Raw genomic sequence first — 23,868 nt, forward strand, 5'->3', positions numbered from 1 at the left:
AGGCGAGTTCCGATAACACAAGGTCCTTTTTCTGGGGGGTCTCCATTGGAGAATGGGGACCTGGGTCCATCTGAGCCAGTGCTGCTTGCCAGGGTTTCTGGCATCCCCCCCCCCCCGCAGTGATGGCGAGGTTGATCTCGGCCCTTCTGCCGGCGAAGCAGGGTCTCGCTCTGCCACTCCAGGCCGGGCCGTCCCCTGGACGACGGGGCATCAGGGCTGGGGCCGCCCCTGCACGGTCCTTTGGTCTGGCCACCCGCCTTGTCCCTCGACTCCAGCCCCTGTGTGCCATCCCTTTCCCCTGGCTAGTTGCTTGCTCAGTCCTCGCCTCACCCCAGACAGCCGCTTCTGTCCCCCCAGCCCCCCCCCACACACCCCACGCTCACTTGCTGTGCAGCCGTGGCCGTTCTGCTCCCGTCGCTTCCGTGGTGCATCGATTGCCGGGACTTCGCTTGCAGATCAAAGGAAGGATTTTGGTTTCCAAGCCACAAAAGCCTTCCTTTGCAAGCAAGCTGCCAATTTTGCGCTCACGAGAAGGTGACCCAGAGGATGGCCAGACCCTCCGTGCCTGCCGAGCCCTGAGAAGCTGCCGGAGAGGGAGGAGGCACTGCAAACAGGCCGGGGAGCTCGTGGCCCTGGGCTCCCTTACCCAGTGCCACCTTGTCTGGGAAGACTAAGCCGCAGCTCACATTTCTCCCCCGAACTCTGCCGGGTCAGGCATCCTGGGCATCGTGCACTGCACCTCACAGCCCGCCTGCCCACTGGCCATCGTGGCAATCCAGAGCGTCTGGTGGGCACCCCGTTGCCCGTCCATGTGCTTAGAGCCGCTCACCCACAGCTCTTGCCCACCCTACTAGTGAGAGATGCTGGATTGAACTTCGGATGCCCTTCCAAAGCTCAGGCCAAACCAGGCCTGTTCTCCAGCCACCGTCTGCCATGGAAGGCTGGGCTGGCTGTTCCGATCTCCCAGAGCTCTGCCGTCTTAGTGCATGAGGGCATCTCAGGGAGTAGGTTTGTGGGCATGGCCAGCAGACTTGGGCCATGCACCTGGCCTGCAGAGATACCTGCCCAGGTGCACTTTTGTGGGCCAAACATCAGCTGTTGAGCACAGGCGCATTTTTGTTAGACCTTTGAATTAGGCCAGTGCATGTCTGGGTGTTGGATAGATGCATTCCATGAGCTTCACACTCTGTGATTAGCGAGTTAATGCATTGTCTCAGCCTCTTGGACAGCAGGAACAGATGAGGTCTGTGCTCATTGATGACGGATATTAGAGACCGAGAACAGATCGTGTTCCTCTTCGCCACTTTTGGCCACACATTTATGGGTGACTGACCTTTGGGAGACTTCCCCTTTTTGCGGCAAAGTGCAGCCCACTGGTAGGAGACGTGCCAGACGCTTCTTTAAGAGCTGCAGCAACAGCAGCAGCGCTGCTTCCCAGCAACCCCAAGCAAACCTCAGAAATATTGCATAGTTTTCTTTTGTTTTCTATCAGCACAGCCCAAGTTTTGCACCCGCTGATTTTCAAGAGCAGGCCCAAGTACAGGAATATTTTAAGTCGCAATCCAGTAATGCACTCACGAGCATCCGTGCTTGAGGACTAGTCTGCTGCAGTGCCTGCAGGGTGAGCAGCCAGGGCAGTTTATTTGCCAGCCTGATTGCTCAGCCACTGTGTTCTCTGTGGAATGCAGCAAAAGCAGCGTGGAAATCTAGACATGCCACTGTGGGATCTGAGAAGGCAAACAGCACGGGGACCGAAGTGAAATCAACTCGTTGGTCCATAAAAGGAACAGACTCGCTGCACAATTTTACTTTGACATCCCCCGCTGGGCACACTGCGCTCTGGCTGGAGCGGCCGAGGTGCCTCTTCTCGAGCACTGCACCCCCTCAGGCTTGCACCAGGGCAGGCGACTGGTATCGCCCGCTCTGATCAGCAGCAGCCCTCCAGGGTTGCGGACGGGTCTCCCCCATGATCGCCAGCTGCTGGGGCTTGTTCAGAACTGGAGGCACTGGGGTCCAACTGGGGGCCTTCTGCCTGTAGACTGGTGCTCTGGGAAGGTAAAAGCAGCTCCCCCTCACCTGAGCTTCTCTTCCTCTCCCCACAGATGGGGCCACAAAGGCGGCAGGAGAAGTGAGGTGTGCTGGAGCGGAGCCCCGGGCAGCCTCCCCGTCGGCCAGGGCCGCTGCCGTCTCCTTCCTGGCCCTCGGACGTGCAGCAGGGCGACCTCGTGAGTAGCATTTCCCTCCCTCACAAAAACTGGGACGTGCAAGAGAGACCGACTGTGTGGGCAACGGACACTCCTGCCTATTTATTTACGAGCAATGTTTCTGGGCCACTTTTGAGTTGCACAAATTCCAAATTGGTTCACAATCTAAGCAAGAGGACAGTGCAGCAAACACACAGCCATGCACTGTTACCCCTGCTGAGACTCCCGCGACCTCCATCCACAGCAGGGCCTCCTGGGGAGGCGGCCCCCAGATCACACCACGCTGGAGTGCCCCAGGCGGCCCACCCAGGCGCGTTCCTTCCCTAGCTGCCTCTGTTCTGCGTCTCCTGAACTGGGTCCCCCTCGATCTCTCCTCTTGGAATGGAAGAGCACACCAGGAACAGGACTGGCAGAGGCAGCGTGCAGAGTGCTCCCCCCCCCCGGTGTGCTTCTGTGTGGAATGTGGGGGAGGGACGCAGCACGGTCTGGCGTGGCGAGCTCTTCCCGCAGGCGACGGAGGGAACGCTCTGCGGTGCAGAACTAATGCAGGCAGTTCCGCGCTGCCACAGGTGATGAGGCTGCTCGCTTAGACGGCTTGGCCGGGGGATGTCTTGTGTGCACGGACCAAGACCGTTGGTTCGCTAGACGAGGGTCACCAAAGACCAGGTGACCATGGATGCTCCTGCCACGTTCCGAAGAGATGAGCCACAGGGATGGCTCTCCTCCTGCCTCACTGTGCCAGCTTCCTTCCCAGGCTGGGCCCAGATCTGGAAGGCAGAGCTGGGTGGAGGCGAAGAGCGGGTAGCGGAGCCTCTGCCACGCCGGGTGGCAGGGAGATGTGAGCGGCATTCTGGCCAGAACTGGATCCAGCCTTCCCCACCCCCAGCTGGAAGGGCTGCGCTGTGCAGCCTCCGAGCAGGCATCTCCAGAAGCGCAGAGGGCTTCTTCTGAGCTTGTTCTCCACTCTCACGGGGCCGAGCTTTAGGTAGGAGTTGGGGGAAGGCTCCTCTGTGGGCAGAAAGTTGCGGGGTTGTGGCAGCGTGTGGGCAAATGAAGGGAGCACGTGTCCACAAAGCGCTGCTCGGTGCAAGCCTGCCTCGGAGCCGCTCAGTTTGCTGGCGCTTCCTTGGGAGAGGGCTGGTTCTGCTTGCACTCTGTGTGTGTGTGAGTGAGAAGGGGCTTTCTGTGAGTGCTCAGAGGTTCTGGGGGAAAGTTCTGGTGCACGCAGAGCTTCGCCATGCAGCCCCAGCCAGCTCGGGGTGGCTGGGGAACGGAGGGGCCTGATCTTTTGCAGCACGTGGTCCTGGGCACGCGGAGGCCCCAGTCCCGGTCCCGGTGCCCAGCCACTCCAGTCAAAGGAGGGCGTAGCACGTGGCCACGCAGAGTGGGCCGGCCTTCCGCATCCCGATCCATCCCGGTGGTATGCATGAAACTCCCAGGGGCCCAGCCTGCATGGCCAGTGGAAGCCTCCGCAGGGATCTCAGCTCCTCTTATGTAGCCAGGTATTCATTTATTTGAGGCGCTTCTATGCCACCCACCAAGGCAGTGAATGCAATATTAAAACCACAATTAAAAGCCAAGGCACAGAGGGGCTGCGCATGCGCCATGTCAGTCACAGCTCCAGGGCATGGGGATGATGGTCCAGGGCATGGAATGATGCAGGCGAAGAGGATGGGCGGATGGTGGGCTTGCTGGACTGGGGATTTGGCTGGGCAGAGGGGCACTTGCTCTGCCAGCCACTGGAAGCTGCCAGGGTCTTGCTGTGCTTCTGGCTTCAGGGTGGGCTGCTGAGCCCCCATTGCAAGACCCAACCCAGGCCCAGCTGCACCCCCGGATGCCCCCCCCTTCCCAGAGTGGTCCTTGTTTGGTGGCTTCCTGCTTCTGTGCCGCTGCCTGCCTTGCAAGCCTAACAGGCTGAAATAGCTCCCTGAGGCTTGGTGCCAGTGGGGGGAGGCAGTGTGCTGGCATTCGGGGCTCCTCCCCTGTTGCCCTTGGCCCCGCGCCCCACGGACACACATTCCCCCCCAGAGCTCCTCTGCAGTGGAACTTGGCCCCTGGGAAGAAAGAGGCCGCCCACTGGTTCTCTGCTTTTGGAAGGGAGGGGCGCAGCTGCTGGCATCCTCTGTGAGCTGCATGTATCAGTGGCTCTGAAACAGACTTGGGGAGCTTAATCCAGTGGGGAGCAAGGCAGCTTCCTGCACCCACCACAATTGGCTTGCTGGCCACGAAGGGAGAGGCTCTTGCATTCCCACAGTCACTGATGACTCTGGGCCAAGTGGGGGCCCCCCAGCCTGTCGGGAGGGTGGCACGGAGACTCACAAAGCTGCTGCCAGCTGAGTCAAGCCGCTGGACCTCTGGCCCCACATTGCCTGGGCTGGTGGAGGCGCTCCAGGCTCTTTCCCGTCTTGTGAGCGGGAGGTGCAGGGCTGGGTCGGGGCTGGGCCTGCTGTGACGAGTGAGGGTGCTGAGCTCCACACACCACTCTGCCTCTTCCCCCTCTGGCCTTCCTGTGAGAGATCTGTGTGCCTGAGGAAGGACTGGCAGCCCAGGAGATCGTTCCAACAGGGGACCAAAGTACACCCTTCGTGCAGCTGCAGCTCTTTCCGGCCAGCAGGGCCCCCTGGTCATCTTGAACGTCCCGTTCTTGATCTGAACGAGCAACTGACTTTACCTGGTGTGTTTGCTTCCATGTAAAATGGCTTGTTCAAATTTCCCTGGCTAGTTATGCTGTTCTAAAAACCTAAATCTGAAGAGAAGTTCTGTATAACTGGAAAGCTTGTGTCCAGCATGCTTAAAGTTGTTAAGGTTCCATAAAAGGCCGGCTGGCTGGCTGGCTGCTGTCTGTTTGCCCAGTGGAACGTGTGCCTCTGTGGGATCTTCCCCTCCTGTGTTGGGAAACAGCTGTGCCTGCAGGACCTGTGAAGCAAGTTTCTCTGTGGGGAAGCACACCGCCCGCTCCCCACTGCTTCCCACAAAGCTGGTGCCGCAGCCTTGCACCAACTTCAGCTTCTGGGAAGGAGGCTCCCGCCCAATCCCAGGTACCTAGAGAGGATGGGGGGGGATGCCTTCCCCCCACCCTTCTCCATATGCTGAAGATCACAAAGAGGTAAGATGCTGAAGAGGAACTCACCCCACTGGGGCAATACCCGAGGGGCAGCCAGGAATGCATGGCAGTGCTACTCCCCCAAAGCTTCCGCCATGAGACACTGATCTGTGTTGAGGTGCCCCAAGATTTTTTGTTGTCATGTGGCCAAGAAATTAAAAGACGCTTGCTCCTGGGGAGGAAAGCGATGGCAAATCTGGACAGCATACTAAAAAGCAGAGACATCACCCTGCCGACAAAAGTGAGTACAGTCAAGACTATGGTTTTCCCAGTTGCAATGTATGGCTGTGAAAGCTGGACCATAAGGAAGGCTGAGCGCCGAAGGATTGAGGCCTTTGAATTGTGGTGCTGGAGGAGACTCCTGCGAGTCCCTTGGACCGCAAGGCAATCAAACCGGTCAGTCCTAGAGGAGATCAACCCTGACTGCTCTTTAGAAGGCCAGATACTAAAGATGAGACTCAAACACTTTGGCCACCTGATGAGAAGGAAGGACTCCCTGGAGAAGAGCCTGATGCTGGGAACAATTGAGGGCAAAAGGAGGAGGGGACGGCAGAGGGTGAGGTGGCTGGATGGGGTCACAGGGGCGGTGGGTGTGGGCTTGAGTGGTCTCCAGGGGAAGGTGGAGGCCAGGAAGGTCTGGAGGAGTGTAGTCCATGGGGTCACGATGGGTTGGACACGACTTCGTGACTAACAACAACAACAATCCTGTTGGCTGGGGGCAGAATGTGGTGCTTTGTTTAGGCCAGAGACACTGAACTTGCGGTGCACCTGGGGGCTCCTTCCCCTGGCCCCACCACCTCTCCCAGGACCGTGGGGTGCCTTCCTGGCCGTTGCCCACATCCTGAAAGGTCAGCCTACCTCTCCCCCACCGGACTTCCTGGCAGCAAGGGCTTCAGGATCCAGCATGCCAACCAAGCATGTTGGGGTGACGTGGGCCCCACCCTTTGCCTTCTTCCCACCCACCACCGGAATGCAAGCCAGGAGTTCGGCCCTTGAGACGGAAAAGGTTCGCCCCCGCAACTCTCCGCCCAGCCTTTCCTCTCCATGCTTGCAAGGGGCTGAGCTACATCACTTCATTATCTTGCAGGCCCCCACTTCCTCCTTTTTGAAAGAATTGATCAAATTCCGCCCTCCCGACAGAAAAACGATGTTGCCTCTGCAGCTCTGCCTGAATCAGGATGGCAAGTGACCCTCCACAGGCAGGGGGAGGACCACTGCCCACCCGTCCAGTGTCTGGGGCTGCTGCTTGGCTTCTGGGGATGTGGGATCCTGGATCAGGTGGCGTTTGCCTCTGATCTAGGGGAGCAGGGCAGTGGCAACGTGGTGCCCTCGCCTGTCCTGCCCCCCCCCCCCACTTAAAACGAGAAAAGAATGCAGCACATTTTCTTGGCAGATGCAATTTGCGTGAAATGAGTTTCAGTTGGTGCTGAAAACGGGGGCTTCAAGGAGGCTGCTGAGGGTTGGAGGGGGTGGCCAGGCCCTGGCTGTGCTTTGTGCTGGGTCTTCTGGGCAGGTGGCTTGTCCTTGGCCATTCTGCAGTGCTCCCGCAGCTCGAAAGAGCGGCCGCTGGGGCACGAGCCGTGGGCGCCCTGGTCCCTGCGGCTCCGGCCAGGCCCCGGGACGGCTGCTTCGGAGCCTCTTGCTAGCTGGGGGAGTGGTGCCTGGCGACGGGAGAAGTCTCTTCTTTGGCTGGCCGGCCCACCTCAGGCGCCCTGGAGGTTGCCAGGGTTTCAGGGAGGAGCGCCCGGCCCACACGGAGCTGGCCTGAAAGGGCAGCTGGGGGCGGGACGGGGGAGTCCCTGCTCCAGGAGCAGGCAGAGTGTGGCGCTGCTGCAGCCCGGCGTGGGGCCTTGCCCGGGCCCTGGACCGTGGCCTTGTGCCTGCAGGGCGGGGGGGCTCTCCCGTGGCCTTCCCCCCCCCCCGTGACGCTGCGCCCAGTTGTCCTGGAGTCCTGCGGCTGTGCGAGCCCCTCCCCGTCGGACAGGCCACTCACTCGGAGCAGGCCTGGGGCGCCAAGCAGCTCCTCCCTCCCTGGCGGGACCCTCCGCCCGCCCCCGGCAGGCAGGCAGGCAGGCAGGCAGGCAGGCAGGCAGCTGTGTGGTGTGGGGCTGCCGCCAGGCTGGTCGGCCAGGAGGGGCTGTGCCCGGTGTTGCCGTGGGTGGAGGTGCGGAGGGGGAGGCGGGGCGCTCCGCCAGCCTGGCCCCTTTCCCACAGGGCCTGCACGTCCCTCCCTGCTTCTCCCCCCTCCTCTTGCCCAAGGGAGCACTCGGGCAGTGCTGCAAGGAGCCGCCGGCTGGCTCCAGATGTCGGCAGCCGCTTTGTGCCTGGCCCGGCGCTGGTTCCACAATCCCCGGCGCTGCACACGTGTGTGAGGAGGAGGGCGTCCGACGACCAGGCAGGGGCCGCTGGGAAAGGCAGCGGCCCCGAGAGGACACCAGCCACAGCTGGCCCTCCAAGCGCTCTTCATCGGCCCGAGGCTGCAGCTCGGCTCAGCGCTGCTGGGTGCCCAGCGCTTCCCGGGGGCTCCCTTGCAGCACCTGGGCGCGTGCAGGCCTGTGACCCATGGTCCCCAGAGAGCTCCCTTCTGGGTGGAGGCCGCGTGGGACTTTCTTGAACGCCTGCTGCAGGGTGTGTGCGCGGGTGAGCTTGTTTGTGTGCAGCAGTGTCGGTTATGCAAATGCGGGGGACCCCTGAGGACCAAAGGCGGGAGGGCAGGCAGACTCGCGCCAGTTTTGCACCGCAGAGACCGGGCGCCTGCCCTCCCGCACGGCCCGTGGCGGAGCAGCTGTGCTGCAGCCACGCAGGGCAAGTCGGCGGCTGGCTCGGGAGCATGGCAGGTGCGGGGGTGGCGTGGCGCCTCCCCTCACAGGCATGGCTGCCCCGGGTCAAGGGGACGGCCTCGGGCCTCGGGCCCAGCCAGGCATTGTGCTTCCTGCCTGATCGTTCTCTGCCCGGCAGTGAGGAAGAACCGCCCCGATATACCCGCTAAGTAACTCTCCACGAACGCTTTGCTTTCTTGGCCAAGGGGAAAGGAGGGGCCGCGCATGTGCAGGCGGCCGCCCATTGGCCACCGCCAATGAATGACCTGGTTTCCCCCTCTGCCGATTTCCTTCATTTGCGCCTCTCCGAACAAGCCGCCTGATGCCGGCTCAAACCCTTGCGGTGCGTGGACGACGCGCTTTGGTGGAACACTCCAGGTGTGACACCCCGGCCCTGCCAAAAGAGCGGCAGCACTCCCTGGCCCCTCCCTGCCGCCTCGGGGACCTCTGCCAAGGAAGGGGGGGGCGAGGCACCTTCCTGTTTAGGACGGAGGAGCTTGGCCTCCCCAGGGCGGCATTCCACTCGGGAGGCTGCTGGTGGGCCGAGGGGTGGGCCAAGGATCAAGTCTGCCAGCCACTAGTCTGTGGGAGGGGCCTGGTAGGCTCTTGGAATGGGGGGGCAAGCCAAAGCCAGGGTCTCTGGGTCAGGTGAAAGGGGGCGGGTTCATGTGGGGAAGCCTGGGGGCCACACTGGGCCAGACTGCCCGGCCTGGCTGACCAGGAATGCCTCCTGTGAAGCCGAAAGGGGGCCAAGGCACCAGCGGTGAAGGGGCCATTTGGTATACAGATGGGGGTGCTTTTTGACGTGGGGGCTTCTCTCCGTGCGTTTCTCTGCAGGTGGATGCTTTGGCAGGGGGGAAGAGCCCCGGTGGCATCTGCCCGCCAAGGCCACGGTGATCTTGCGGCACTCACATCTGTGGGACTGTCCCGGGCCCATGCAGAAACGGGCTGCAAGGTGCCCAGCTACCGCCCTGGCCGTGGGGAAGCGGGAGCCCAGGCGGGCGGCTGGGTCCTTGGTGGCGCGTGCCACTCTGGCAGAGCTAGGTTCCTCCCTTGCAACATGGTGCGCAGAGCCACCCCGAGGGGTGTGAAGGCGAGGCCCGAGCCCCAGCTCCCCTGCAGCGTCGCTCCCCACGCTCCGTCCTCAACTCGCTGGGCCTGGAATTGTGGCTGGAGGCTGATCCTCCAGCAGGTCCATCTGGGGGCATTTGGGGTTGTGCTCCCCACAGGCCTGCGCCCCGTGGAGGCTCCTGCGGCGCCCAGGATAGGGCTTGGGAGGAGCGCTGGGCCTGTGGATGCTTCAGGGGGCAGGCGCTCTTGCGCGGAAAGGCCCGCCCGGGTGCGACTCCCTTCCAGGCGGCGCTTTTGCACTCTCACCCCGCGCTCCCCCTCGGGCCTTGCCCTCCCCTCCGCCGCCGCCGCGCTTCTGCTTCCGGCGCCCTCCCCTTTCGGGCCCTGCGGCTGCCCCTGCGGGACCGAACAGCTGCATCCCAGGAACGGGGGGGCTGCGCAGTCTCTGCCGCCTCGCTGGGCTGGGCCGGGCCGGGCCGGGCCAGCCACGCCCCGCCCCGCCCCGCCGCCCCACTCCCCGGAAGGCGCCTCCTCTCCCCGCTAAGCTGGGCTCCGGCCTGGCGGGCAGCGCGCCCGAGCCCGGGAAGAGCAGGCTCCGCACGCAGCCGCGTGCCCCGCACTTTCTCCGCCCGCTCCCCAGGCTGGGCCTCTCCGAGGTTTTGTTTGCTCAGGCTGGGAGCAGCGAGGGCGGAGGCGTGTCGCGGAGGCCTTTCATTCCGCTCTCGCCCACCGCCCCAGCCCAGCCCAGCCCAGCCCAGCCGGCCTGCTGGAGTCGCAGCCCCGCGCGGGATTATGCGCAGAGCAGCCGCGGGCGCTGGCCCCAGGCCGTGACGGGGCGGGCAGGGCGAGAGCGCACGAGGGTTTTGGCCGGCCGAAGGGGCGCGAGGAGCGGGTCGGCTAGATCAGCCCGGGAGCTGCGTCCCCGGCTAGCTCTGCGGAGCCAGGGGCGCCGGGGCGGCCAGCACAGCGGGTCCTGGTCGGGAGGCGGGGAGGGCGTCCTCCCCTGCCCGTGGGCGCTTCCACCAGGACGCACGCGGCGGGCGCTGCACCCCCTCCGGGTCCCGGGACCAGCGCGGGGCGCCAGGCGGTCGGCCGGACCGGGCACGGCACGTGGGCCCGCGAGGAAGGGCCCCGGCCCGGCGCAGCTGGCTCGAGCTCCTCTGGCTCGGGCCACCTGCGAGGAGCGTGGCCCCGTCGCGGCGGAGTAGCCCGAGCGCCGCAGGCGGCCCCGCCCAGCCGCGCCCCGCGCCCCTCCCGGCGCCGCTGCTCCGCCGGCGCGAGCGGGTGACCCACTTTCCTCCTGCACGGGAGGGCGGGAGCCGGGCGGGGCGCCCCGTCCCGCCTCTTGGGGCGGCGCTCGGCTCGCCGCGGCCGACCCCTCCCCAGGGTGGGGCTGCCAGCTGGGCACACCCCGCCGGGCTGGCGCCGGAGCCCGAGCGCGCAGTTCCGCCGAGGGAAGGACGCGCCAGACGCCGCCTGCCCGCCCGCCGCCGCCGCCGCCGCGTTGCCTGCGCTCGCCGTTGGGCGACCCCCCTTGCCCACCTGGGCGTCAGTCGCGGGCCCGTTTGGGATGATTCTCCCCGCGGAAGGGATGAGCGCCGCGCGCGGGGCCTGGGCGGTGAGTGGAGCGCCTCGGGGCGGGGGGGGGGGGCGCGGAGCGGAAGGCTGCTTCTGAGCACGCGAAGAGCGCCGAAGCAGGGATGAGGCGGGCGGGTCGGGCTCGGCCCTCCGCAGCGTCCCCAGGTGTCTGCCCGCATCTCCCGGCAGATGTTTTGGACTTCCCTTCCCAGCAGCCCCTGCCTGGAGGGCCAGCGGTGGGGAATGCTGGGAGGTGAAGTCCGAGGCGCTTGACGAGCCCCTTTCTGCGTCTGCCCTCCGGCGTGGAGACGGCTGCCCTCCGGGGGCACCCGCGCCCGGCTTGGCGGCTCCTCGTTCCCTCCCCGCCCTCGCGCCTTCTCCTGGGGGGCGGGGCCCTGGCGGCCCGGTAGCCCCTCCATGTGCAGGTGCGGTGTACCTGTGCACGCGGCGGCGGGGGCGGGGGGCGCTTTCCTGTTCTGCTCGGGAGTTACCTGCGGACAGCGGACAGCAGCGCCCTGCTCCTGGCCTCCCTGCGCCCGCAGCCTGCGCTCTGCGGGCCACGACGGCGGGAGCGCCGCCTGCTCCTTCAGGCCGCAGCTGGGCGCCGGGCCTCCCTCCGAGGCGGCAAGGCGTGCCCCGCCGGGCGGGTGGGGCGGCGGGGCGGCAGGCAGCTTTCGTAACCGAGCAGGGCCCGCCGCCAGCGGCGCTCGGCCGCCGGACCGCGGGGCTCCTAAGGAACCGCTCGGCCCCGTTCCTCGGGGCAGGCGAGGGTCTTCCGCGGCGGGGGCCGGGCCTTCCCAGGCGGCGTCAGTCCTGGCCGTGTGGCGTGGAGTCCGCTGGACTGTTCCTAGGGAACCTCGCTAATATTTATGTTTGCCGCCTCCAACGAGCCTCTGCTGCGGACCGGGAAAATTTGGCTTCCAGCCGTGCACTTCTGCCTCATGCAGGGGCGGGCGGGCTCTCCTTCCGTGGGTGCCTGGGGACCCCGAGCCCCAGCATCCAGAGCACTTAAGCCGCGTGGTTCTGAACCCAGGGATCTGAGTGCGAGCGTTGGGCAGAGCTCGGAGGTCAGAAACTTCCCTCTAGCTTGCCCTCCTGCGGCCAAGTGCCCACCAGATGCCTTAGATTACAGTTCCCTGCACCCACAGTCGGTTGTTGGAGGATGATGGGAGTTGTAGTTGAACACGATTTGAGGGCGCCAGGTTGTGGGAGGCTGCCCTGAGCCTCCCCCGCTTGCAAAGCACCATTTAGGGCATGGGAGGGGGCAGGCCAGTCCGACTCGGAGCCGCTGCTGCCGGCCAGCTGGGTGTCGGACAGTCTTGCTGGTCTCCTGGCTCTCTCGGTGGGGTTCTCCCGCGGCTGCCTGGGGCTCGCTCTCTCCTGGCACTGGCATTTTCTTGGGAGGCGTGTGCGTGGGCAGGGCTCGGCTCGGCTCGGCTCGGCCGGCTATTCTGGGACCTCTTTCTCAGCCTTGCTCCAGCCCCACTTTGCCCACTGGGCTTTTGTGTGCAGACTGGCCTGGCTGTGTTTGCTTTTGCCCAGCACTGAAGCGGTTAAGGCGCTGCTGGCATTTCAGCCGCTGGCGTCAGGGCTGGGCCGGGGCATCCGAAGTTCACACCCTGTCCAGGCAGGGCGTTCCACCCTTTGGCAGCCCTGCGGGTTCCAGCAGTTCCCACCAAGTTAGACCGGACTGTTTCTGAGGGGCTCGGCAGGCGAATGGCTCTTCGCTGCTTGCTCGGAGGCGGGGGGGAGTCATGCATTGAGAGAGGTGCATGCTAGCTGGGCCTCCCGGTGAGAGCTTCCCTGGCGTGCAGACTTGCCTTGGCACCCTTGCCCTGGGGAGCAGCAGGGCGGGGCGGCTGGGCTGCGCGGCCATCAGGCCAAGCTGGCGGCGAGGGGCTCCAGGTGATCGGATCCACCCTCCTTGCCCTGCCGTTCTCCAGGGGAGGCGTCACTCCTCTGCCTCCCGGCCAGACTGCAGCCACGCCCCCCCCCAGACCTTTTCTGATACGGCGCCCCGAGATTGGAGGCCTGTCCAGGCATTTCCTGCATCCGCCGCGCCTCGGCACAACCCCTTGCTCGCTTTCCATGACCTTTAGCTTCTGGATATTGGGTGGTGGCCGGAGCAGGGAGGGTGGGCTGGCGGCAGAGACTCCCAGCCCCTGGGAAAAGCCGCTCATGCGGGAGAGCCGGGCGCCTGGCTTCAGGTCTGCCTGGCTGAGCGGGTGGCCAGGCCTGCTCCCGTCACATCCGATTGAGGGTTCTGAGTGGCAACTTGAACAGCCAGGCCAGAACGGAGTGGCCCGAGCTCCACCTGCCCTGGAGTTAGCGCAGTCCCCCTGCTGGGGTCAAGAAAGCGGTGAAAAACCAGCCTCCCCCAGCCCAGGGCCCCCAGATGTGTGCAGCTCCCACAGTTCCCCGGCAACGTGGCCAGTCCGACATGACGGAGCTGCCCAGACCGGGAAGGCTCTCCCCGGCGCTCACTGCCTGGCCGCTCGTACATGCTGCCTCCGTCGCTCTGGAGGCGGAGGGGGAGCTCGCCGGCGGCCTCGTGCGTTTCTCTGCCGTGGCTGGTTGCCGCACATGGCTCCTCGCCGGAGCTCCTGCCCGCCCAGTGCTCTTCTCTGAATGTCGTGATCTCACCAGTTTTGGCTCCTGCTTTTCAGTTCAAAGGTCTGTTTGTGTTCCAGGGTGCATAAGCAGAGAGCGGGTTTGTGGCTGGTTGGCCAGCAAACCGTCCTCCTCCCGCCTGCAAGGAGTTCAGGCGTGACCCCTGCGCAATGCAAGACCGTTCTGCCCCTGCCCTTGTCCCCCCGTCTCCGTGGGGCGGAGGGTGAGTGGGGAGGCGGACTCCCGGCAGCCGCAGCGAGCTCGCTCGCTGCGGGCCTGTGCGGGATTCCTGAGGCCAGGTGGGAGGCAGAGCAGGTTGGCTGGGGATTAGCGCAGTGACGAGCGAGCGGGCGGGCGGTGCGGGAAAGTGGGGGAGGGCAGGCCGGAGAAAGGAGAACGACAGCCGTTGCAAAAGAAGGAATGCGCCCTGCAGAACTCGATCCACAGCGCGCAAGACAGTGCAGGAGAGTTTGGTAATCTGAGAAAAAGGCGTCGAAGGAAGACTGCGTTGCACGTCCCTTGCTAGCCATAAGCCAATATAGCGATGTTTCTGTGTTCTGGAAGCCAAGAGCGTAAACGTTTGAACAAAAATAAAAAGGAGACTGAGCAATTGGTGGGAGACCAGTTTTGAACTCGCAGCTGCAGTGTCCGTGGGGAACGCCCGTCCCCTTTCCCAGCCCCTGCGGGGGATGAGGCAGGGCTCTTGAAGGTGCCGAGCATCTGCACTGAAGTGGCACTTCTGACTCTGGTTCCGGGAAAACTGCCCCAAGGACTTAAATGACGGCATTCCCACAATCCATCCACTTGCCAGAGGGGTCCCCAGCCACGGGTCCATGAACGTGTCAGGGGATTTGGAAGCTGTTGTGGGCACCAGCACAAAATGGCTCCTCTGAAGGATGTGGCTAAGCATATGAAGGCTTGTTGAAAGACGCAGCCAGGCCAGAGGCCATGAAGCTCATGGGTGACTTTGGGTCCCTCCCTCCCTCTCAGCCGAGCCTACCTCACAGGGCTGTTGTTGAGAGGATGAAAGGGAGTGGGGGCTCACTGCGGGAGCCACCTTGGCTTCCTTGCAAGAGGCAAAAGGCGAGATACAAGCCGTAACGGTGATATTAATAGAGGCTGGGAGGAAGAGCGAGGCTGGAGCCAGAAGGGGAGGGAAGGAAAGCGGCTGGGGACGGAGAACAGGGAGGAGGAGGCTGCAGGCTGGCCTGGGGCAGGGGAGGCTGCCTGGGGGCCCCAGCTTTCTCAAGGCGAGCCTTGTCCTTGAGGGCTGCCCGGCAGCGGGTGCAGCGTGGGGCCTAGCTTGTCTGCACAGCCCCGAGCCCCCCGGGAGCAGGCGGGGTACGGTGGGGCGGGGTGGCTGGGCCTCCTGAGGCTTTGGGGACAGGGCGGATTCAGGGTATTTTGTCTGGCCTGGGGGCTGCGATCTGTGGGCCTCCCGAGCCACGCAGCCATCGCCTCCCAGGCCAGTCCTGGCACCGCCGAACCCCTCGGCCGGGGGGGGGGGGGGAGACGGCAGCCAGGCATGCCGGGGCGCCGGCAGTTCTGGCCCGGTCCTCCCCTCCCGCCTGCCCGGGGGGGCTGCAGAGGAAGTGGTGAGAGACGCTGAGGGCACCCCCCGCGCTCGGGTGCCATCTGGGTGGCGGTGCAGCTGTTGTCGGGGTGCGGGGAGCACTCCTGGGCCTGGTCCAGAGAGAGCAGGGCCTGCCGCAAAGCACTTCTCCTCGGCAAGACGGGAAGCCAGCTGTGGCCTCCCTGCTGAATTAGTCAGCGGGAGGGTCCTGGCGGTGGTTGCCCTGCACGGTGGCCTTGAAGCGGAGGGCGAGCGTGCAATCTCTGGGGGCTTTGCTTTGAGGGAGGGGCCGGGCTGGACTCCCCCCACCCCCACATGCTCCGGGCAAAGCCAAATGCCAGCTCCCTCCTGTCCCCATAGCAACAGCCTCTGGACTCTGCCGGGCTCTCTGGGTAGTTGGGGGATTCTTTGTTCAGCAAAGAGCCCCCCCCCCAAAAAAAAAGGAAAAGGAAAAAGGGAAAGGAGGCCCAGGAGATGTGGCTGGGGAGGCGAACTGAGCTGGGAGGGTCTGTCTGGGGAAGCTTTTCTTGCCGACCATCTGTGGATTTTCGCAAAGTGTTCTTACTCTTCTTGGAAAGCCTTTACTGCTCCAGAACCTGCCCAGGAATGGGGTGCTGTACCAATGCCCATGGCAGACGCAGTACAGAAGGGGAAAGGCCTGGCTTGCCCACGCCCGGTGTTGGGCTGGTCCTGCACCCACGAGCATGGCCTTCGGGCTTGGAGCGGGCTGCTGGTGTGCGTCACTCGGTACTGGTTCTCTGGGCCTCCTTGCAGAGGAGCGCTTGCACAGGCACGGGCCTCTGACCTCTTGGGCCAGGGTTCTGAGCCCGGGCAAAGCCTGCAGGGAGCAGCAGAGAAGCTGCCATTCTCCAGCGGAACTCCCCACCACTTGAGAGAGGTCTTGGGCGGCTGGGCAGAGTCTCTGCCAGGCTAAGCCCATTGCGTGCCGCAGCTGCTCTCCTCCCTCTGCTGCCTCTGCTCGGGCCAGCCTGGTCTTGTGCAGCCCCTCCCGGGCTTCCCGCCCCACCTCGTCACCCTCGGGGGTTGCCAGAGGGAGGCTCCGGGCTGGGCCCAGGGAGGAGAGAGCACCTGCCCGCAGGCTCCCGCCCGTGCCTCCTGCCCTGCGCGGGGCGGAGGAGGCGGCGCCGGAGGCCACGCCCCCGCCCTCCGCGTGTCCGGCGTGCCACTTGCCGGGGCGGGAGGAGCGCTGTGTCCGCCCAGCTCCACCTGCCCTCGCCGGGAGGCAGCAGCTGCGCCAGCTGCAGGAGCTGGCTGCCTCCTGAGCCTCGCCTCCCCCCCCCCCCCGTGGCCTGCTCTCCCCAGGCCCAGTCTGTGCACAGCTCGGCCACGGAGCGCCACGCTCAGGCAGGCTGTGAGAAGGGGGCTGGGCTGGGCTGGGCTGCCTGCAGGCCCTGCCCCCAGTCTCGCGAAGAGGGCAGGCACCCCACACACGCTGCTCTCGGGTGGGCCCGCCTGAGCCAAGCTGCCTCCTCGGCTGTGTGACACTGCCGTTCCGAGCCCAGCTTGCTCGGTCCCTGCTCGCAAGGGCCGCTGGAGGGATCCTTGCGGGTCTGGAGATGCACGTCCCGCAGTCGCGGGCAAGGTGCGTGTGCCTGCATGGTGCCCCATCCCCGGGGCGGGGCGACTCCTCTGTTGGAGACGGTGAAATGGCCCCCTGCCAGGCGGGCCTCCGAAGCGCCTCGCGCGGCATCTGGGCCAGTCCCGCCGTGGCCGCCTCCGCCTGCCGCCTGGGAAGCGTGCCTTCTCCCTGCTCCACTCGGGCTGGCCAGCCCCCTGTGCGTGGCCCGGCTCCCTCCAGGGCCGCGCTGCCCCCCGTGCCTCCCCCTCGGCCCGGTGCCTCACCGCCGCCCTCCTTCCTTCCTTCCTTCCAGGCCCCCAGCAAGGCTCCGGCCAAGATGAGCTCCTCCTCCCTCCTCGAGGACACGCCCATTGAGCCCCCGGTGCTGCTGAGCGACATCAAGACGGAGCCCCCCGAGGAGCTGCTGGCCAGCGACTGCAACCAGCCCCAGGCCGAGCCGGTGGACCTGTCCCTCCACAAGCCCAAGGCCTCCCTGCAGCCCTGCACCGCCGCCGCGCTGCCCCCCTCTGCCCGCTGCTCCCCCATGCTGGCCACGCCGCCCCTCCCGGCCCCCGTGGTGTCCATGTCGCCCTCGGGGCTGGGCGCCTCCTCGGCCATCCCGGCGGTGCTCTCCCCCGGCTCCATCCTGGCCTCGACGCAGGGCAGCGGCGGGCAGCAGATCCTGCACGTCATCCACACCATCCCGTCCGTCAACCTGCCCAGCAAGATGGGCAACCTGCAGACCATCCCGGTGGTGGTGCAGTCCTTGCCCGTGGTGTACACCACCATGCCCAGCGACGGCGTCACCGCTGCCATCACGGTGCCGCTCATCGGCGGCGACGGCAAGAACGTCGGATCCGGTGAGGCCCGCTCCTGGCTCTCTCGGGGGGCACCCTTTTCCGGGCTGGCCCTGGGGGTGGAGAAGCCCGGCCTGAAGCCCCGCAGAGCCGCCGCCGCCGCCGCCGGTCCGTGGCTGGCAGCTCCAGGGGAGGGGAGTGGGTGCTCGCCCTGCACGTGGCTCTCCTGCGGCCTCGGCCCCTGGGAGATTCGCGATGCGCTTAAAGGATTCGGGACCGGCCCTGCACGACACTCACCTGCACAAAACATTCGTGTGCCAGCAGATACCTTGATAGGTAACTTGGGAAAGGACGAGAAACTTCAAATTTCACAAAAAGCAAAGGGAGGCAGCTAATTTTCTGGCCAAATAAAGGAAATGGTTTAATTCAGTAGCTTCTCCAGATCATCCTGAAGCGGCCCTTCCTCTTCGCTTAGAATTATTGGCTGCAAAGAGGTGTGACAGAAAGGAGAGAGCCTGGAGCGCTTTTTCACGAGCCCTTGGAAACACACCTCCCCGCACCAGTATTCCCGCCAGCACCGGTGGGCCCTTCCGGCTCTGGGCTGAGCGGGGCGCTGGGCCTCGGCCTTTCCTCTCAGGGTCTTGCAGCCCTCCTTGGGATGCCGCCAAGCTCTTGCTTGGGGCTTGGAGTGGCTTCCCCTGCCTGCGTAGCCCCTGCCGGATCAAATTGGCCAAAGACTGCAAGGAGCTGCAGCACTCGTTTCTGCGTGCCCGGAGAGCCACGCGGGTATCAGTGGGCCCGTCCGGATTGCCTGGACGTCTGGGACTTCATGGCCAGAGGGTCTCGCACAGGGGCAGGCAAGTAGCTGCGGGGGCCGGCAAGGAGTTGCTCTGGCCTGGTGGAAGGCGCTGGAATCCTGCTAGCTTCCCATCCTTACACATGGCTTCAGGTGCCCCTGTGTGTGAAAAGACCTCCCTGCATATAGGAAACTAGTTCAGCAGTCAGTGAGCTGAGCTAAAGGCTTTCTCCTTGAAATGCTCAGCGTTCCTTGCAGAGGTCTCCCCTTTTGTAACATGGGCATTGCGCTCCCCTTCAGTGTGAAATAGGACAGTCCGCTGGGCCACCTCACCTCCCTGTGCGTGTAGGTGGGGAAGGGGCTGGGCATGATGCCAGGGCACCGCGGCCGGCCGGCCGGCCCTTCTGCTTCCTCATGCTCTGGCTCTTGTCTGCAGTGAAAGTCGACCCCAGTTCCATGTGCCCTGTGGAAATCAACAGCGACAGCGAGGACAGCGCCTCGGAGAGCGGCCCGGCCTCCTTCCCTGACCTGCAGAGAGAGTGAGTGCCCGGCCTCGGAGGAGGGGGCGGCGGGCCAGGTGGGCGGCTGGCAGTGGGCCTGTGGGCCAGACGACGCCCCATCTGCTTGCAGTTTGCAGAGACCAAACCCCACTCACACGCAGCTGCAAACTGGTTTGCCTGCGTGAGCCAGCGGCCCGCTGCCTTCTTGCCCGGACCCCACGTGGGCTGGGGGTGGCGCCTTCCCCGCAGTCCTCTGGCATTGGAGACCGACAAGGCTCGGCCCGCAGGTGCCGGCAGCAGGGGTGGCTCCGGGCAGCCAGGCCGCTGGGCATGTGCCCACCGCTTCCTTCTCTCCACGACTCTCCCACCAGGCCCTCCGTGGGGCGCATGCCACGAGCGGAGTCCCCCGACCTGAAGAAGAGGCGCATCCACCAGTGCGACTTCGAGGGGTGCAACAAAGTGTACACCAAAAGCTCACACCTGAAAGCACACCGGAGGATACACACAGGCAGGTGCCGGGGCGAAGGGTGGGCCGAGGCTGCTCTTCTGGGCCCCTTCCGCTGCAGGCACCGGGGAGGGAGCGTGTCCCCCGCTCCGTCCCGCTGCCCTGGCTGGCGCCACATGCCCACTCAGGCGGGCTCTCCGTCCAGCCCAGGGCACTTCCCCCGAGTGGGATTTTTTTTAGAAAATTTTACTTAGAAAATTTCTATGCCGCCCCATTCGCTGAAGGCTCGGGGCAGCTCACAAAACAATTTGTGATTTCCTTTTCCCAGGCCCCGGTTGCAGCAGCCAGTGCAACTTTGCCCTTTGTGCTGGGGGTGCAGGCACTGGCAAATCTGCTCGATTCATTCTTTGAAGACTGCCAGGGTCTTTTTCGTTCTGTCACCTGCTCAGTGATGAACTGAGGCAGACTTTTTTTAAGCAGAATCTCTCTACTTCCACTAACGCGAATTACTCAAAATCCCCACCATAGTGAAAAATCATTCTGCAAGTCTGCGAAATCTGCATGACTCAGAAAAAGGCAGCCCCCAGAGAGCCCCCAGCTCATTCGTACCCATCCTTGTGTGCCTGAAGCCCCGGGGATTTCTCTGGTGTGCACGGCTTGCGCCCGGCCTTCAGTGTTCCTGCAGGGTTCCGCTGTGGAAATCCCCGTGGGTCCCGCACACGGTGTTCCACGGCTCCTGTGCAGGAATCGGCTGCCCAAGCCCGGCTGCGCTCTCCTCTTAACGTTTGGAATGTGCAGAGATATGGCGGAAGGTGCTTTCTGGCCCAGCCCTGGGGGCTCCTGGGGACAGAAGCTGAGCATGGTGGCTACTTGGATGTCCACTAGATGGCGCTCGAGGACCATGGAAGCCCAGGGGATGTTGGCGCAGCCTGAAGAACTCTGGATGGGTCCCACTTGCACCCTGAATGCAAACACGAGCAGGGATGCTTTTCCCCAGGATTTCTTTTTAACGCACATTGCCTCTCCCCGCGCACGTTTACACTTTCCGCAATGGGGGCAGAATGCGTTTGAAACCTGTGTGGGAAAGTGCAGGTTCTCCTACTCAAGCAGCTTGCAAAATGGGGGCAGGAGTGAGTGCAAATGAGCCCCCAGCTGATTTGGGGGAATTTTGGCAGGCCTGGGAATTGCTTCTTCACCCACTGCTGTGCGGCGGCAGCGGCGGCACCTTCTGTCACTCCTTCGTGATACCACAGCCCAGCACCAGCAGCCCCGTGATTCCACTCCGCAGCCCATCTGCCAGCACCCTCATTGACTGCCACAGCCGGCAGTCCCCTGCAGACAGCCTGCCTTCCCCATGGGCAGCCCCACCCCGTGTGGGCTGGGGAGCTGCAGCTGTGCCCCTGCCAGCGCTCCTTGGCTCCCAGCCCTGCAGCCTCGCTAGCAACCCATTGCATCGTGGGAACCTCCCACACAGGTATCCTAGCAACCTGTTCCATCTTCCAGGCTGGAGTCCTCCCAGCTCTCCGGTATCCTAGCAACGCCTTTCCCCCTGGCCAGCCCACAAGCCTGGCCTCACCTTCTTTCTTCTGCCACCCCTCGGCCGTTCCGCGCCCTCTGGGCCTGCCCCGGCGATGCAGGCAGAGCGGAGTGCCGCTCTTGAAAGCGCGGAGACCCCGAAAGTGGGCGTTTCTCCTCTTTGCCAGGCCTGAGTTTGGGACCACCTCCCTTCCTGGCCCAGCTGTGCCCTCTCCCACTTGCCCTTCCTTGTCTGTGCGCTTAGCTTGGGGGCAGCGTGCAAAGTGCAGGCTCTCGCGCGTTTGGACACGGGAACCGCACGTGCACACGTGCCTGTGAGCAGGCCGGGTGGGGAAGAGCGGGCGCCCCTCCCTGGGAGTAGGAGCGCTCTCTTCCGAAGCGGCAGCCCTGCGTTCCCGGCAGCTCCAAGGCTGCCCGGAACAGGCGGGCGCGGGTGGAGGGGCAGCGGTCAGGCCTGAGCTCCGGGAAGGCCCGCTGCCCCCGGCCCACTCCCGGCGGCGCCTCCGGCCGGGGCTCCTCTGCCTGGCGCGCTGGGGCCGGTCCACGTGGGCAGCGCTGGCGGAGTGGCCCAGGCTCGGCTGCTGGCGTTCCGGCGCTGCGGCCGCAGCTGCACTTGGTCGTCCTGACCTCCCCTCTGTCGCCCGCAGGAGAGAAGCCCTACAAGTGCACCTGGGAGGGCTGCACCTGGAAGTTCGCCCGCTCGGATGAGCTCACCCGGCACTTCCGCAAGCACACGGGCATCAAGCCCTTCCGCTGCTCGGACTGCGACCGCAGCTTCTCCCGCTCCGACCACCTGGCCCTGCACCGCCGGAGGCACATCATGATGTGAGGGCTGCCCGTGCCCACCGGCGGCAGGAGCGGGGGAGCGGCTCCCCCAGGCCGCGTCCCGCCCGGGTCTTCGTGCCGGCTGCCGTGGGCAGAGCGGACCCCGCCCAGCGCCCTGTGCCTCTCCCGGCCCCGGCCCTCTACCGGACGTCCTGCTCGGCCGGCCGGCCGGCCGGCGTGGTGTGGAGGGCGCGCCATGCTTGGCAGGGTCCCGGGCGGCCTGCAGGCTTGCAGAGGGCCGAGCTGACTGGAGAGGAAGTCTCAGCTTGCAGGCGACTCCAGTGGTCAGATCCCAGCCAAGAGAGCTGTGGGCCCAGAGGATTCCCAGCCCCCTTTCCGCTCGGCAGAGACACCGGGGCAGTTCGGAGTCCTTGCATTCTAACACAGATTTCCCGGTGGCAGCACAAAAATGGAACCCTGGAAGACCAGAAAGCCGCTTCGGAGGGGAGGTGGAGGAAGAGGACTCGGAATATTTTGTTTCTAACAAAATTTTAGCAAGCACTGAAACTGCATTTGAAATTTGGCTTGGAATCTGTTATTCAATCTCCAGTTTTCAGGACTGTATTTGTTTGCTGTGATTCAATGTGGAAGCCGGGGTCACAGTGGACCTTTCCTGGCACGCACCCCTGAAGCTGGTCACCTTTGGTAGCCGCAGCAAAAGGCGCCGGGTTTTGCTGAAGATGCTTTTTTAATTATGAAATTTCTGTGTGTGTGTGTGTGAGAGAGAGAGAGAGAGAGAGAGCGAGCGAGCGAGCAGGGGGTTCTTCTAAGCTGACCTGATCAATATTTTGCCTGGCTGACATGCCCCCCGCCCCAGCAGCTCTCCCCACATGGATCACATGGTTACCCCTACAAGTACAGGGGGGGCACTGTTCGGGGGCTGGTAACCACTGAAGAGGACACCATGGAGACTCAGGAGGGAGGGACAGAAAACAGGATAAAGGGAAGCAAAGTTGCCGGGCTTGGGACTGTGACTGAGCTCTGCCTGGGTTGTGGGGGGCACGTGGGCTTCCCCATCTTTGCCCGGGGAGTGGGGTGGAGGAGGCAAGCAGCCTTTCAATGGGGCAGCCTGCGCAGGGAGCCCTCTAGCGACCTGGCAGGCAGCAGCCTCGGCTTGGAGAGCCTGGCCTTGGGCTGGGCAAAGCTCTGAGAGACCCCTAGGCAGCCATTGACTGACTGACACTCGTTTGGATTTTTAAACGTTTTCCCTATCCCTGCTCTTGGAGAAGTCAAATATGAACATGGTTTTCCAGGAACACCTGTGTGAGCGTGTGTTTTTCTCGCTTTTCCTCCTCCTGGCCCTCCCTGTTTTCCTCTGCTGTGGCCACTTCCCCAGCAGCTTCCGCAGGTTTGTGTCTGCTCGTGAGGCGTGACCTGCCACAGCTCACCTACGGCTGCCTTGCGCTCCCGTGCCTTCAGAACTGACTCCAGCAGCTGCAGCCAAGCTTCGTCCTCCCGAAACGTCGTCCCTGCGGCAGCTGCCAAGCAGCTTGTGTCGCTTGCGTGCCTGGGCGCTGGGCACAGGCAGGGTGGAGCCGTCCTGCCCCCAGCAAGGAGCCCCATGGGCCGAAAGCCTCGGGGGCCTCCCCAGGCGGTCCTGGGCCTTTGCTCCAGTCATGCAAACAGCGCTCGGCCATTTGCAGCTTTCCAACCCGGGGAAGGGGGGCGGCGCTTTCCCCCAGCCGTATTCGGGGCGAAAGGGGCCAAGAGGAGATGGGGGCTGGTGGAGCCTGGAGGGGGGCCCTGGGGTGCGCTGCCCTGCTCCTTTGAGCTGGTCCTGCTCCCGGCCATCTTGTGACGGTCGCTACTAAAGCGCGAAGGGTCCCGGTGTTCAGACAACCGTGTGTTCTGTGCCGGCGTCCCAGGAAATGGGAAATCCACCGCCCTTTCCCGTGCTGGAAGGCGCAGGGCCTCCGCGTAAGCCTCGTTTTCGCGCTAGGGCCTCGGCCCGGGGCCAGGCCGGATTTTCAGCGCATGGTGGCTGGGCGGGTGCGTCGTCCACCTGTGGCAGTGCTGCCGCTTTCCCATCCCCAGCAGCTCATTTTGATGGCGCTCCGGTGCCTCCGGCCTGGGGCAGTGCGACTGTCCCAAGGGCTGCCGTGGGTCCTCCGGGCCTCCCCGTTGGGGCAGCTGGTTGGACACTGTCGGAATGGGATGCTGGGCAGGGGCCCCCCGGCCTGGTCCCACCCCGCTGGAATCCTTCTGACTGGCGGTCCTCAAACTTTTTCAGCGGGGGGCCAGTCGAAAGGCGGCAGCGGTGGGTGTGCAGGGGAGTCCAAACCCGCTGAGGCGGCCAGACCAACTGGGCCGTGCTGTTGCTTTCTGCCAGCAGAGGGCGCCAAAGGCCTTGCCGGCGCTGCTTGTCCCCGCGGCCAGGGCGCTGCCGGCTTGCGGCAGCAGTGCCAGGCTCCTGGGCCGCAGGAGATGCTCCC

General features: G+C 64.6%; 1 protein-coding gene across 2 annotated transcripts; it reads left to right on the top strand.

Moving 5' to 3' along the window:
• The first annotated feature begins 2,084 nt into the window (after positions 1–2,084).
• On the top strand, positions 2,085–22,692 carry KLF8 (Kruppel like factor 8). Of its 2 annotated transcripts, none has more exons than XM_044452768.1 (5): positions 2,085–2,225; positions 16,851–17,397; positions 18,567–18,669; positions 19,002–19,138; positions 21,259–22,692. In XM_044452768.1, the coding sequence occupies exons 2-5, from the start codon at positions 16,875–16,877 to the stop codon at positions 21,438–21,440; spliced, it is 945 nt and encodes a 314-aa protein (XP_044308703.1). In that variant the 5' UTR covers positions 2,085–2,225; positions 16,851–16,874; the 3' UTR covers positions 21,441–22,692. The 2 variants fall into 2 exon arrangements, with proteins under 2 accessions (XP_044308703.1, XP_044308702.1); XM_044452767.1 differs by lacking the exon at positions 2,085–2,225 and adding an exon at positions 10,754–10,815.
• Positions 22,693–23,868: the final 1,176 nt, after the last annotated feature.

Source organism: Varanus komodoensis, unplaced genomic scaffold (genome assembly GCF_004798865.1).
Source record: "Varanus komodoensis strain SLA01 unplaced genomic scaffold, ASM479886v1 scaffold74, whole genome shotgun sequence".
Lineage (NCBI taxonomy): Eukaryota > Metazoa > Chordata > Lepidosauria > Squamata > Varanidae > Varanus > Varanus komodoensis.